At 34.9% G+C, this 16,532-nt stretch overlaps 2 protein-coding genes across 2 annotated transcripts; one reads left to right on the top strand and one right to left on the bottom strand.

The window, feature by feature from the left end:
* Positions 1 to 2,891: 2,891 nt before the first annotated feature.
* On the bottom strand, positions 2,892 to 4,405 carry LOC133526567 (cuticle protein 1-like). The gene is made up of 3 exons (XM_061863246.1): positions 4,292 to 4,405; positions 3,588 to 3,841; positions 2,892 to 3,079 (listed from the first exon to the last, which is right to left on the bottom strand). Exons 1-3 carry the CDS (start codon positions 4,304 to 4,306, stop codon positions 3,016 to 3,018), a joined length of 333 nt encoding a protein of 110 aa, XP_061719230.1. The 5' UTR covers positions 4,307 to 4,405; the 3' UTR covers positions 2,892 to 3,015.
* A 324-nt stretch (positions 4,406 to 4,729) lies between these two features.
* Positions 4,730 to 6,066, top strand: LOC133526566 (cuticle protein 1-like). Its single transcript, XM_061863245.1, has 3 exons — positions 4,730 to 4,857; positions 5,390 to 5,661; positions 5,909 to 6,066. The coding sequence occupies exons 1-3, from the start codon at positions 4,798 to 4,800 to the stop codon at positions 5,988 to 5,990; spliced, it is 414 nt and encodes a 137-aa protein (XP_061719229.1). The 5' UTR covers positions 4,730 to 4,797; the 3' UTR covers positions 5,991 to 6,066.
* Positions 6,067 to 16,532: the final 10,466 nt, after the last annotated feature.

Raw genomic sequence — 16,532 nt, 5'->3', positions numbered from 1 at the left:
ATGTAGGTATTTAATTCACAGATCGTAGCTAATAGGTCGGCAAAATTTATACTGTTTGAACTTATAGTTACTAGTAAAGCCTCTATAACATTTATCTATCAGGACATCTTACTTTGCGTACGTACTTTTGGTATCTTTTATTGCGTGTTAGTCCCCTTACCCTTTCAGAGAACGATTTTGTTATAAAAACTTTAATTTCAGTGGCGTAGCGTAAAGAGCCACAAGCACATTAAACGTGGGTGACAGACTTGGACCGATCTTAAACTGGAAAAAAAATGGTTCTCCTTGATTTAGTTTAAGTGTTTTTCTCTCACTCTCACTGAATGTAAGTGTGAGCGAGATCGATGTGCGTGCTTGGAACCGCGGATAATTATCATGTTTCCGGTCTGGCCTAGACTGGGTAGTGACCCTGCCTATGAAGCCGATAGTCCCGGGTTCAAATCCTGGTAAGGGCATTTATTCGTGTGATGAGCAGGGATATTTGTTCCTGAGTCCTGGGTGTTTTCTATGTATTTAAGTATATATAAATATTTATATATTATATATATCGTTGTCTAAGTACCCTCAACACAAGCCTTATTGAGCTTACTGTGGGACTTAGTCAATTTGTGTAATAATGTCCTATATTATTCATTTATTTATTTTGAATTTTAATTTCTTGTAAGTTTTAAATAAGAAAAGTTCCCTCAAAAATAAATATGCGCATTTTTAGAAGAAATTTTCATATTTTACAATTGATGCAAATTGTTACAAATTTTTAAAGTGCGTTTTAGACCTATGTGTGTGATTTTTTTCTATCAAGCGAAAGTCAAAAAATCTGAACTCGAATCGCTGAAATCGCTAGAAAAAATCTCTATGTTTGCTAATTAACAAATATTTTATGGGCCCCCGGCCTAAAATAAACGAATATTTAATTTAATTTTTGGCAACCGTATTATTATCTAAAAAAAGCAGTACGATCTACCGAAAACTCCGCTCTCTGAATTTACGGCAGCTTAAAAACACTGAAATAAAGAACATTTATTTAGAAGTAAAAATATCAATGATGAGCTAATGACATCAGCAGTCGGGCGCTGGCCGCCCCGCCTCGATCTGCATTTAATTACACGTTGTGACTTACATTTAGTTAGGTCCGACTCATAAAGTCTCTATAGGTGAAATATATCGCAATTCGGGCAAAATAACGAGCAAAATTATCAATTTTAGTGACGAATCGAAATTTAGTAACGAAATTTTTAAAGTTGTATTTGATGGATGATTTATGTACGTTTGATATTCTACCTCAATTTACTCGTGTATAAAAGTCCTCGTTATAGAGCGAAACATGTCGAGTAAATTCCAATTAAAAACGTGAGTGAGCAATTTTAATACTTTATTACGACTTCCTCTGAGCTTCCGACAGTTTCGTTATGAAAAAGTTTAATATCATTATATCTATATAACAACCATTTAGTTAATTACATACTTAGATTAACTACCTGAGTGAAGATGTATTTTGCTGAACAGACGCTCAAAAACGATTTTTTTTTTATTATCTTGAGGACGCCGGCCAATTTAAAAGAAAATCTTATTCACTTGCGAATTGTAACTGACTCTACTATTGGATTACATTCAATTATAACTGACTTTATATGATGTACGACATCAAATGTTGCCATCACTTTTGCGTTTGACGTGCAATAAAAAATAGGGCAGACGGAATTCTTGTAAATTTTAATTAATGGTTCAATTGATATTATCAAGGAACCCTAAAACGTGCACTAACATAACCTATAACTACGTAATTAATTCGTACTCAGTGTTGGTATAAAACCCAATGCATGAGCAAATTATGCAAATTAGTCAATTCTTCGGCAATGACACTGATTAAGTTTATTATAAGATTACATGTCTTTAGGTGTCTCTTCATTATAATCATTAAGTATAAAAAGTCATGTTTAAATTTAACATTTATTTAAAGGGTTTGATGATAGGTTAGTATTGTTTTTACTGAGATGTACATAAATATAAACGATGGATAGGCATTTTTAACAACTTAAAAAGGAGACTGCCGTTCCGTACATGGAATCTAGGTCACCTTAGGGTGACTGCTATAGTTATTGGCCACTCATAGTAATTAGCCACTTTTAACAGTAAGGCTTCTATAACATTGTTTCTTTCTGATTTGTTAATAGTGGCCAATTGCTATGGAGTGGATAATAATAATAGCGCCTACCTCGATAATAAAGAACATTTTTTTTCACCGCGCAATATCGTTGATTGATTTTGAGGTTGTCATTTGAAGTACTATAAATAGTTTTAACTGAAGTCCTACGGCTGGTTACGTTTATACTAGCAAGTTGGTTTATACTAGCTTGTCGAAAAACAAGAGTTTAAGATCACATTTGAGATGTTTTTGGAATTATAACACACTACTCTTACCTAAAGCATGTAGTAATTGGGAGCTGAGCTGGTACAAACAGTGTCATGTCAACTTAGTGTAGGGTGACAGCAGTATATTATAATTTATATAAATTGTGTAAATGATTGATGCTACCTAACTAGTAATGCCTTCTTTTTTAACGACATCTTACTAAGCTTAATTGTATCCTTCGGTTCCCTTAAGGTCCTGTATATATGTACCTATAGGTCGATTCACGAAAACTGGCGCGGATTTGCTATGAAAATGTTGAAAGTCCAGTATGTACAGATCTCGCGTTTCAGTTCTTATGAATCTACTTAGATTCATCAGGGGAAAAGGAGAAAATAAAAATCACTCAATCACCATTGTCAAAGTAGAAACACGCACAGTTATCGTCATCATCATTAGCAACTTTTGGCAGAAAATTCGTTCTACCGCACAATTAAGGGATGGTAAATCAAGGAAGGTGAAAGATATAAAAATATATATGTATTTTTTTACCGTTTATTGATTTTTGGGACGTGACATCATCAGATTAGTCTCACTATGACTGTACACAATGCTCACATCCAATTAGGAGATATCAGCTAAGGAAGTGCAATGACACAGTAAAATTATGCGCAGTAGGGGTAGTTCGGGCACGAAGCTGGGTCAACGTCGGCGGGGTACTCGGGAGCTCTGCAAAGTAATAATGATATTAAAATTCTTACTTGAAATTGTTTTAAATACTGTTGGAAAAATGTACAACACGATTTAAGAATTCAATAAAAGGACAAATTGACTACAAAATAAAAACAATTGTAACATAATTTTGTGCATACTTTGTTTTGACTCCTTAAATTATTTTATTTACTCTTTCTAGCATAATATAATGCATTTTTAAAGTAAGCTTTGTGCATTGATATGTATTAAATCTCATTGATTGGGCTACCTCGCTTCATAATTTATGAAATGAAACAGGTCAAAGGCACGGTCTAAGAACTAGAAGTACCGCTAGTATTTCTAGAAGGAATAAATTGGCTATACTGGTGTTGTTTTTTTTGCCCTGTCGTGTTTTTTTTTTTCTTTTCCTTTGTACTATCAAGTGTTTTACTACTATTATTTCGTATCGAGTGAAAAAACGCGGTGAACTATAAGGTAAAATCTAAGTCTAGTCTATCCCAAGAAAATAAAATACGTGACTTACTTTGCAGGTGCAAGGGCAGGAGCAGGAGCAAGAGCACGGACAGGAGCAAGAACACGGGCAACGGGGATTGGTGCAGCATAAACCATGCGTGCGTACGCGAACGGCATCTCCCACTCAGGAATAGGCATGCCGTCGGGCGTGTGGCGCGCCAGGACTTCCGCGTCGCAGTACGGGTAGTTGGGGCATATAGCGGGATGGAGGCCTTTAGGGTACTCGATGGCCGCGGCTACGGCGGCGACGGCGCAGACGAGCAACTAAGAAGTTGAGTTAGGTCGGTAAATAGTTATTAATGCATAGGTTAAAAACATCTTTAAAAATATACCACTGTGATAAAATGTGATTAGTTAAATGTATACATAGATATACATGGTTATGACACGCTATTATTGACAATAAAATTGGTATATTTGTATCACTACATATTTGTAATTAGAATTTACTTAAGGTATCTACTATAAAATCTAATATTTTTAAGAAAGCAGAGTCGGATTACCCAAACTTTACACTGAGTTGGCAACTAATAAGTGCGAAAATATCACCATTAATTTAAATGTACCTATATGAAAATGTGACGTTTGTAGCTGCAATAATTTATTATATATCTAGTCTTTGTTACAATTAAATAATTCAATTCCATTCTTTAGGTAGGTAGGGACTTTAAATTAAGCTATGGTTATACATTGTTATTCTAAATTAAAGCTTACCACTTTAGTGAACATGATGATTGATTTTATCTCAACGGTTTCTTTGAGACTGATGCCCAAAAATTTTCACCGGTGCAATTTATAGGATCCAAAATGGCCAAGATCCGGTCTTAATAGAAATTCAATGTACTTTGACATTAAGTAAACACATTAAACATACCGTTACCTATTAGCTACTACCAATTGTGATAATTTAATAGCTGTTATATTAGTGGTATTCGAGTAATTAAAATGTTAATTGCTAGTGGCATAAAGTTAGAAAAGTAGTTTATGCAATAAAAATACTTATAAATGCAACTTTTTTTATCGTGCAATAATGATTTATGTCGTACAGTATAGACTATTGTAATTAATATTATTTTTGAAATGTTAATCGACATTAGCAGCATATTTAAAAGCAACATAATTAATAGTGTCAATAAACACAAGCCTATATTAATTACAAATATCATTAAACCGGCATAGTGAAGTTTGACATTTGACAATAAATAACTGTGCAAATTTTAATGCAACATCAGTCTCAGGCCACCGTCGAGAAGATAACTGGCATCATGTTCATCAAAACGGTCAGTAACTAATTATTAATATACTCTATTTATAAAATATATTTTTTTGGGGACAATCTTATACAGATTGACCTAGGCCCAAAAATAGAAGTAAAGTAAAATATTGAGATATAAATAGGAGAATGTACACAGTAATTATTGCAAATTATGATAAAACGCAGTACTTCAGCAAAAATATATATCTCAGCTGAAGACGCCGGTTCAAATCTGGCCTTAGAACTAAGGTAAATCGTAAAGAAAAAGTTACCAAGCCCTCCAGTAGCTTCAATATTGCGTATAGTATTGCGTATTTCTGTTTGTAATTTTAATATATATTAAAAAAAAAAATTGTGTCCCACTGTACCTAAGTGCTTAATTCGAATAGAAGCAATCTATCGTAATTGTATAAAAAAAATAGGCTGGCTGTGTTCATATTAGAGTAAAATCATATTAACATTAGTTTGGTTTAAGCGGTGTAAATTACTAATTTCCAAAACTTCGACAAATTATTTTATTGCTAGTGCAATTTAACTTTTTTAAATCTTTCTAACAGTTGTTCGTCTGCGCCGTTGCCGCCGTAGCCATGGGCATCGAGTATCCGCCCGGCGTTGACCCCCTGCTCTGCCCGAACTACCCGTACTGCAACGTGGAATTGATGGCGCGTTACAAGACCCTGCCCTACATCCCTGACTACCAGATCCCTTATGCCCGGATGGTATATGCTGCCCCTTATCCTATTGCTGCCCCTATTCCTGTTCCTGCCCCTATTCCTGATCCCGCCCCTATTCCTGTTGCTGCCCCGGTTGCTGCTCCTGATAATGAAGAGTAAGTACAAAATTCAAAAATGAGAAGATGAAAGTCATATATTTACTTTCATTTATTTAATGGTCACTGTGTTATGGCCAATGATGTTATACCAATCTCATACGTTTATCATGCATTCTAATACATATATAAATAACCGTACTGATTTAAAAAAAACTGAACTGAACTTTACAATTTGATGGTATGTCTAATGGCTGATAAAACCATGAACAAATTTCCTGGTCATCACACGTATTTATTTTCACAGACCCGCTACCCTACCCTCCGCTCCGCTGTACCCCGCCGACGTCGACCCCGCTTCGTGCCCGAACTACCCGTACTGCACGTAATTCTACTGTGACATTTTGTGACATGTGGCATCGCGGTGCCATATAAAATAATAAATAAATATATACCAATATAAAACTTTTTTTTTAATTTACATGAACCATTGTGAGACTACAGCACTGCTTTTTGTATGTTGTAATCGACTCCACATAATAAGTTAGGAAAAAAATCTAATGGAATGCCGTGTCAGTATTTTGAAAAGGTTTGAAAATAAATAATTGAAAAAAGCTCATGGGATTTGCCATACGATTACCTACCCCACATTACGTCAGTAAAGATTTTTACGATTATAAAGATATTGGAGCTATGTTACAAGATTATCAAAGCCAAATAATCAACTAGCCAAAAACAATGCCAAGAATTATGTAATTGACCAATACAGTCCATACATCTTAATGAAGAGTCCCGGCTCTTTCCCTTCCCTCCCGATAGAAAACCTATGTAAAAGATACTAACATCGCAAGCTCAGTCATATCACATTACGCATCTCCAATGTAGGCCTCATATCGCCGATAAAGTACAAAAGCGCCTACCGACAAAGTAGGAGCTCTAACCGTGCCGTTCACGTTCTAAAATATGTCCGAGATAAATATTTTACGACATTCTCACTTTCAAATGTATCGTTGTACGTCAACGGGGTTTATTCGTAATATATTGTGGTTTTGGACCACCTACTATTTTATTAAATAACTGTTTAGTTGAAAGATCTTAATGTTTAATTTATGTTTCAGAATACTAACTACCTCACGGGATTTGATCGCATTTATGTTGCCTTTTAAATCCAAAAGTTACTAGCTAATTGGTAAAATTGTTTTATAACTCAGAGTTAGGTGAACAAATCACGATTTATATGACCTTCGTTTTAAGTTACGTACGATTTAAGTAATTTGTAAGTTTTGGTTGTCAAACGATGACATTGTTTTTCGTAACACGCTGGCAAATGTTAAAAAATACGATACTACGTATACTCTGGATTAAGTAAAAAACTTATCAATTTCAATTATTTCAACCCTATTTTACCTGTTGTTAAATTTAATTCAATTCAAATTATTTATTTGTCTACATGCCCATAGATAAAACACAAAAAGAATAACAATATCAAATGAAAATACATGTCAATACCTAAACAATAAAGACAAATAATTTACAATGTACTTAATTAAACAACATGTCAAAAAACAAGAAAATAGAAAAACATCAGAACACATACCTACCTAAAATTAAAATTAAAATTGCACTACAATAGACTAAATTTTCAATACAATAAATTAAAATTACAATTACCTCAGAATATTCTCTTTACATAATATTGTACACCGTGCCTTTAGAACCTACCTCAATATTTTTTTATATAGATATAAAATCTAGGATATAATATTTCTAAAGGTACGCTCTCAAAGCAGCGGCAGGAACAAAGAAGTCCTGAAAACTACGAAAGTAGTCGTAAACAGTGCCGTGTGCCTTTAAAATGTATTAAACTCGGCACGTCTCAAACGTAGCCTCGATTTCGCCGATTTGCTCGTAAACCCGCAAGGCGTGTAGAGGGCCTATAAAATTCAATTGTCACCCGTGAAACGGGCTAATGTACGTACTTCTCTTCTTTTAACATAAATTGTGACGATAGCCGGCAGGCTTGTAACTAAATACGGACAGTACACTCTAACTTTAAGTCTATGCTTCAGTCATTAACAAATCAAAACCGCCTTTTTTTAACAAATGCTTTTAGCTTGTCATAAACAAATATTAAAAATACATTGGGCGACGAGTACAAGCCCTTAATGTAGGCCTATGAGTTGCTAAAGGATGTAGTCACAAATAATAATAATACTGCTACTTACTCTGTAGTGTGTTACAATATAATGTTGTTCTACGTGGTCAATAAAATTGCCAGAGCGCTGGAGGATGCACTGCCTTAAGAGTCACACTATCCTAGCCACCGCTTATTTTAAAACGAAATTCTAAAATACATAACATTAAATTTGACGTAAACATTCAAGTAAAATGTCATAGATGTACCTGGTACAAGAGCGAGTAGTGGTTTTAAATATAAAGCGTCTACCCGCTCTATTTATATGCCAACTTTTAGCAATGAAAACTAGTAGACATCAATACATTAATATTGAGGAGGTGACTGAATTCAACATGCTAGGAATAAAAATTGCCTGCAGATAGAACTGGAAATCTCATGTACAAAACATAAAAACAAAATGATCCCGTTTTATATACGCCCTAAGCATTTAAAAATAAATACAAACTTCGAGACCGCTTTGTCAGCATATTATGCTTAAGCAAATTCCTGGCTTAGTTATGGTATAATACTCTGGGGTGCTAACACAGACGCACACCAGCTCTTTGTTATTCAAAAGGAATGTATACGTATCTTGACCAACACGCAGATACCTAACAGTTGTCGTCCGCATTTTGCACGACATAAAATTCTAACTTTACCAAGTATCTACATGATGGAAGCAATGTTCATTAGCAATAACCCAAACTTATTCCCATTGCAAAAAATCACATAAAATAGACGTAATCATAATAAACACCAGTACTTCTTACCAATCTCGAAACTAACTATGTACAGAAACGGTCCTTACTGTCGATGCGTCATCATAGCGAAAAAACTACCCGAAATATTAAAACAGGAAAGTAATGACAAAATATTTAAAAGTAAGTTAAAAATGCTGCTCACCGATAAATCTTACTATTGACACTTTGTTAAAATGGATTCTGTAAATCATTTTAATTTGATTAATAATATGTAGTAGGAATTAAGATGATTATGAATAAAAAGAATTGTTAATAATAATATAAAATGACATTGCATTGTATATACTGCTTAATTTTTTTTTTGACATACCATTTTGTTTTTTGCTTGAACTAGCTTAATAATTTTCGTTAGAGTTGTAAGGACCTACCTGTTAACATTTTGTGCCCTATCAGGGGTGTCATGTACTAACTACCTGTGACTAACATCTTTTGTAATGAACATGACATGTAATGTTGAATAAATTGAAATTGAAATTCAAAATAAATATATGTTAAGTAAATATTCATGCCAAGATTCATGTGCCTAATTTAAGGATTTTAAAATGAGAGCGTAACTTCGATTGTATTGGAGGGCCTTTTTGGCGGTGGGTTCGTGTGACTCTTAACCTGACATAGTTGTATATTTTTATAGAGTCAGCAACGCACCAGTGGCACCGCTAAGCTTGCTAACGAAAGTGTTGGCTACGCGCTACGCGGGCAGGGGCACCAGGCAAGCCAGTGTGTTTTAATGCGAATGATATGAGTACCACCACCGTAAATGTTGTGTAAAATACTTCCATTATAGTTCGAAATGGCTTCCTGGTCTCCAAATAGCTCTTCCCGTCTCGGCGATACCAATATATACCTATCGTAAAGGATTTTATCCGCATAATTTTGTATCTTAAATGAGGTTTTTTTTAACTTACGTAATTGTAGGTACACAGATCATAGAACTATCGGCCCGATTCGGAGAATGAAATACGATAACGATAAGTTCTGGTTAGATAAATTCTCATTTAGATATCGCTTGTATAATTGACAAAAGCAGCTCGATTCGGGCAACCAATGTCACTTTGACGTTAGAAATATCGTAGATAGATCTTATTGGGATCACAGCAGAATCGAAATAAACGTCAATTTTGACATGTCGTTTAGTTATCGATCTTTCAAAGATCTTAAACGTGTCTTAATCATTCTTCGAATCGAGCTGTGTGTCTTAGTTTCACAATTTACGAACATCTGTAGCCACTGGTAAGTCTGAGTGGTCTGTGCACGCTTCTAACTACACCGCGGTGTCAGCGCAATTTATTACGTTATACGAACGCTCATAAGTTAATTCATTATTAAGATAAGTTGCCGTTCCAAGCTGTAACTTTAAATCTAAGTGTTACTTACCTTTTACCTATGCTCTAAATTTTAGTCAAAAGTAAATATAACACAAAACATAAGAAATGAGGATCTATTTAAACTAACTTGTATCTGTATCCTATATGTAACAGTCGTCCGATATTGGAATTTTAAAGTTTAACACTTCTTAATCCTACTAAGTATATTTAGAGACAGCGGCAGTCTATGTAACGAAGTAACAAAGTACCTTTGACAGGTAAACTTAGACTAATTTATTCCTTACTAACTAGTGCTTCTGCTTATACAGGGTGGCACTTAACTATGGTATTTGCTGAAAGTACAGTGTTATCTAATTAATTTTGAATCAAATTATTATCATTTTAAAGCTAGGTTAAGTAAAACAAAAAGACATTAACAATTAAACGTTTTATTATAGGTGACAACCCTGCCGCTATAAAGTTACTATTTACATTTGCACATGACACATGTCAATCACTTCACATACCTAAAACAATTTTACACAATTTACATGCGATGTTCAAAAGTACTGCCATGTCTTACAGTTTTGTGCTACTTGGGAGGTGGCCAACGGCGTGGACCAATCCACTGACGCCCGAAAAGTTCAGTTAGTTTACGGCGCACTCCATCGTGGAATGAGCTGGTGCTCCATCTTGTTGGTACTCCATCGTCCGCCAACCTTTCCAAAAGCCACCGACAATATGCTTCCCGGACAGGACAGTCTCTAGGAAGCAAAGCCTGAACCTTTTGAATTTTGTACGGGTGACGGCCGGCACGTTTTAATATTCGTAGTATTTTTGTATCATTCGTTTCAAAATGTCGGCCCACCTGTCTCGAACTTGCTCTTGGATTTTGATCGAAGTATCGCAGTACCCTCTCTTCAAATCGCACAGCATGCTGCACAACGCGTCCACCGCGTTGGTCGTCCTGCCCTGTTCGTGGTACGATGTTCCTATTGTTGGTAACACGATCAATAGTACGCAAAATTGTCATATGCCCCGTTGGATGGGGTGGTGGGTACCTGTTCCGGTACTGGCGTAAGGCTTCGGCGGCATTGTAATTGCACTCCGCGTACAAAAAAAGCAAGTTTAAATAACCTCTAGCATTCAATTGAGGCATTTTGAGATAATTTTAATACCATATCAGATATTTTGCCAATGACAACGTCAACTGTATTCAATCAATCGTCAAGCAAAAAACTGGCCAGTATTATTAAGTCTTAAAAAGGTTCGTCGCTACATGATAGCTTTGTTACTCTTTTAAATATTCTTGACGAAGATATTTTACAATTTAAACATTAGATTAACTTGTCAATAAATTATAAAATTGTAACAAAAATTAAGTAGCAAGTATAAGTGTAGTCCGGCAAACCAAATGTCAGTAATTAATAAGAACGTAAAAAATACCATCATTCTAAACAACATATCTTTTTTTAGAATGATGGTACTAGAAAATAAAGAGACAGTATGATTTTGTTTGTCTTTAGTTGAAATGAGTTACTTCCTTGCCAAACTATAATTGCAAAATTTGGTTGGTTTAACCTTTTTGTTTATTATTCATAATCGGCAATCTCGTCCTGTCAATTCCTACACATGTATAGGCAATATGTCATTTATTTTGCAGTGACATGTAATTGTCATTTTTTTATTTTTGATACTAAAGGTCATTGAACTTATTTTCTAGAGGTCATTGCCCGCTCAACTTGCTAGGGTTGAAACAGGCGGATTTTTGCACTAAAGTTTAATAAGATTTATCTCGTAAACGGTAAAGAATATTAACATAGTTTATTGGTAAAAAATAAAGCTCTTAGGGTGAACCATACCCCGTTTTTGTAAAAGTTCTTCATTCTGTTCCACGCGGTATACTTATGTGTTAATTAATACATCCTAAACTGGAGCATTGCTGAACTAAAGCTAACTTCTATCTAGTACGCGCCCATAATATTTTGCTGATTTCGCATTGTCACACTACGGATATCAATCACTATTCAAATGTATAGTCTCTCGACAAATTGGCTCCAAAAAGAAATGTTTATTTTGACAAGACAATGTACAAAATTTATGGAGAGTAGCAAATTGTCAACTACTGGTATTTTACGGGAAAGTTTACAATTCAGGAAATAAATATTTTTCCTACTTAATTACCACGTGGCGTGCATAACACACTCCACCCGTGACCCATGGCATTATTGACAACGGAAGTTATTACAACCTTATATGCACAGCCATTTTCCATAAGTTGTTGTAGAAAATGCCACGCGTACTTACGTATATTCAAAATACATTCAAGTAATATAATGTAACTGTCTAGCAAATACGAAAAGACAAGCCAAATCTAATGGTAAATACATTTATTTTGTTTAGAGTCACTACTACATCTACACACTAGCATCAAGTAAATTAACTTACTAAATAACGGGGTGTTTAAAAACAGCGCAAGTGAAACGAAATATGCGTTTAGTTTTATCATCTTGTATTCGCTTTGTTTCTAAAAATATACGAGAATAATAAAAATATTATACAAAAACCTAACCTAGTTTGCCAACAGTAGCGGCTGGTTAACGCCGCAGAGAGAGAGGGAAGGCCTCTATCCATTACACCGTTTCATACCATCACCGTACTTTGAACAGTATGAACGAATCAGACACGGAATATAACGCGACTCGGACTACTATGCAGATGCCTATGAAAATCATGTACACTTTTGGGTAAATAATCTTAAAAAAAAATTATCAATCAGATGCCGAAATTGGTGCCATCTGCTAGCGTCCTTCACCCATCTTTAGAAATAGTATGTCTTCTGCAAAGGTATCGTAAATAATTTGTCCGTTTATCGTTTTTCTCGTAACGTAGAACTTATTGAACTGCCTTTAGGCTCATATTCCTTGATACGCGTGCTTTTTTCATTATATTTCTGGTTGTCGATTTGTGGAAAATGCCCAGAAGCACTAACTAACTAACTATATTATCGTGCGGTAATGTATGATAATTCGATGACGTTTATGATCTAATCTAATATTTGGTGGGTTTGTACGGTTACGCTCTCTCTTATATCTTCTTTTAGATAATGATACTTATTTTAACAACTGAATGACTTCAGCAGTGGCCTCGCTTTGCATTTTCTATCGCATGTACAACGGGGAGTGCTCCGAGGAATTTTTCGGATTAATCCCTGTCGCTTCTTTTCGCCATCGCCCTACGCGACAACATTTCCATCCTCACCACTTAGATAGTTGGCAGTCCTCAACTGTGCGTTTCTCCAGGAACTTTCTGCCTCGCACAGCTAAACTGTGGAATTAAGTGTCGCCTGCGGTATTTTCGGACCGATACGACCTTCAAACCTTCAAGAAACGAGCGTACTCCCATCTTAAAGGTTGGCAACGCACTTACAACCCCTCTGGTGCTGCAGGTGTCCATGGGCGGTGGTAATCGCTTACCATCAAGTGATCCGTCTGCTCGTTTGCCTCCTCTATCATAAAAAAATAAAAAAATAATAAAAAAGCAATCGCTATCGTCACGTGTTGCTTATTGAACGTCTTCATCAGCAAGAGTTCTCACGATGCGTTTATGATCTAATCTAATATTTGACAGGTTGCGTTCTCTCTTATATCTCTTCCGTGCTGATTGATACGACTAGACCCTTCTTTAGCAACGAAACTGTTTTCCACAATCGCTATAAATATCACATGTTTAATGACTATTTCTCTAGGTATCCATTCACATATTTTTTGTCCGTGATCATTCATGTATTATCCATTCAGTAGATGCTTGCGCAATTTCATTTAAGTAACCTTAACCTCTATACTACCACCTTAACCTCTATTTGACGACCGGTTTGGCCTAGTGGGTAGTGACCCTGCCTACGAAGCTGATGGTCCCGGGTTCAAATCCTGGTAAGGGCATTTATTCGTGTGATGAGCATGGATATTTGTTCCTGAGTCATGGGTGTTTTCTATGTATTTAAGTATTTATAAATATTTATATATTATATATATCGTTGTCTAAGTACCCTCAACACAAGCCTTATTGAGCTTACTGTGAGACTTAGTCAATTTGTGTAATAATGTCCTATAATATTTATTTAATATTTATTTATATCATTAAGTTTTGTTCTATTTCTTATGCTTTTGTTGGCCACTCTGTTAGAAAACTTGATTCAACATCATCCGTGGACAAAATGTCAATCTGAGCTGTATTTTTCTTTAAAAATTGAATGGGTTTTGAAATCGCTATTGACACACCGTGTGTCGCACACGACTCGTGTCGCATGATTTACGACGTGACAGCAAGCATGATAGAAGCAGTAGGTTATACCGCAATTGCCATAATCACGCAACACATGTCTTCCGGTAGTTTAGTATGGGTTCTTGCAAAGATATCTCGTGTGCGGTAGATCCCGCTAACTCTTGTAATTTATACGTACTGATACTTACTTTAGCAATCGAATGGCTTCCGCAATCGCTATCGTCATACGTCGCGTCGCATGTTTTAGAACGCGATAGTAAGCATAAATAGCATAATACTAAAAAGGAGTAGGCAATTCCGCAATCGCTCTGGTCACTCGTTGCTTGTCTACCGACAGTATGGGTTCGTGTGAAAGCATCTCATGTGTGATAGACCCCGCTACCTCTTGTAACTTATACGTACTGATACCTACTTTAGCAACCGAATGGCTTCCGCAATCGCTATCGCCATACGTCGCGTCGCATGTTTTACGACGCGATAGAAAGCATAATAAAAGTAGTAGAGTGTGGGTGTCCCGACATCGTCTTTGTTTTATGTTAATATCTTTTTTATTAAGGCCCCCGCTATTCTATTGGCATCTTTTAGTTTTGTTTATCTATAAGTAGTAGTAATTGTATTTACTTTTTTTATCAGGTATATTGAATGTTAGGTCATCTTTCGTATGTATAATTAAAATTCATTATTACTAATTGCAAACAATAAAAATACCCAGAAATTATTTAGGTACAGTCAAGCTATTAAATATCGACACGGACAAAGTGCCAAAAATATATATACACGATCTTATTGCCCAAACATTAAAGTAGTGTGTACATATTTTTGGCACTTTCTCCGAATCGATATTCAATACCTATTTTAATTTAATACCTTGTAAGTACATAATTAATAAAATTTGAATTTTCATCAGATATTTTTAAATTAATTAGTATACCTATGTTTGTATGTTTCAAGCTGGTCATGTTTGTATAACTTTTTTAATATATGTAAATATTCCATTATCACTGTGTAACCTAACATTTATATATGTAAATATTAGAATGATTCCAAAATTATGTAAGTAGTAAATAAATATCGAGTGAAGTACAAATCAATAAATGTGAATACATTTTCCAAGATATTTACTAGTTTGAAAACACTTTATTATTATTATTATTTATTTGAAAACACGTATAAAACAAAGACTTAAAAAATAGTGATGGTTTACATGTGCCTGAACTAGGATTCCCTGTGTTTCAGGCGAGGACTATGGCAAACATTGTGAAAATTAATTTTCACTTACAAAATACATAATATAATTTAGCAACTAAATATTATATAATATATTAATCGAATAATTATCCTATTGTAAATCCAGTCATATTACTTATAATCATTTTACAAATATTATAGATTCACTGTGTCTTTTCACTAATATACTCACTAATTCACAAATATTATAGATTCACTAACACGCCTCTCGTTCTCGTTCAACACAAAAATGAAAATGGTCTGATCATGAAAATTTAAAATTTAATCTAATTCATAACATTACTGAATTCGATAAAAGGTCCAAAACTTGTCTGGAAGAGATCGCTTTTTAGGTATAAGACCGCCTGTTGTCTGCCTCTATCTTTGAATTCATTGTTTTCTTTAAGCTGTATCTTTTGCTAAGGAGTGCCAATAAAGAGTATGCTAAAGGTCCTCGAGATTTCGATGCGCATTATAATATCGAGTGTAGGTATTACAATCGTAATCGATAATCCAGGCGCCTCCTTCGTTCAATAAACACGAATCCAAAATAAAACCCGAACAAAAGACTGAATATCTCAAAGAAGGCAGCTCAATCGTTATACGGAGTGTGTTATTTATTAGTTTAGATTATCGCAACAAATCACGGGCGTCCCGGATTCATTTTGTGTAACCCGAGAACACCCCTTATATTTGATGAGTGAACAAATAAATATATTTCCAGTATCCTGTTTATCAGGCTTGGGGTGTTAATAAAAATGTAGGGGAGACTGGGGTGAAATGGTATCGACAACATTTTAGTTACTTTCCATTGACATCTATAGGTTCCGTTCGTATCAAACATTGTGAAACATATACATATAGTTAAGTTACTTGGACGGTAACTAATATAATTTTATATAGTGTTACTGTCAAAAGTGTCGTTTTTGTTTGAAGAAACGTCATTTTTGACACTGATATATCCGCTCAATATCAAACCTAATATTTGACGTATCTTAAAGTTTGAACCGGGCCGGATGTAAAATTGACTTCGGTTACCGTAATAGTTAGGTACTCATGAAATTAACCTATGTAAACGGATTATATCGCGTATAAGAAATTTAAAATACATGCCATCATTTTGAACCCCCTATCGCGTTCGTGGTCAACGGTTATGTAGCCATATTGAGCCAATCGATA

This window comes from Cydia pomonella, chromosome 16 (assembly GCF_033807575.1).
Source record: "Cydia pomonella isolate Wapato2018A chromosome 16, ilCydPomo1, whole genome shotgun sequence".
Classification (NCBI taxonomy): Eukaryota; Metazoa; Arthropoda; class Insecta; order Lepidoptera; family Tortricidae; genus Cydia; species Cydia pomonella.
The sequence above is the reverse complement of the archived record's forward strand: the minus strand, read 5'-3'. Positions and strand labels throughout refer to the sequence as shown.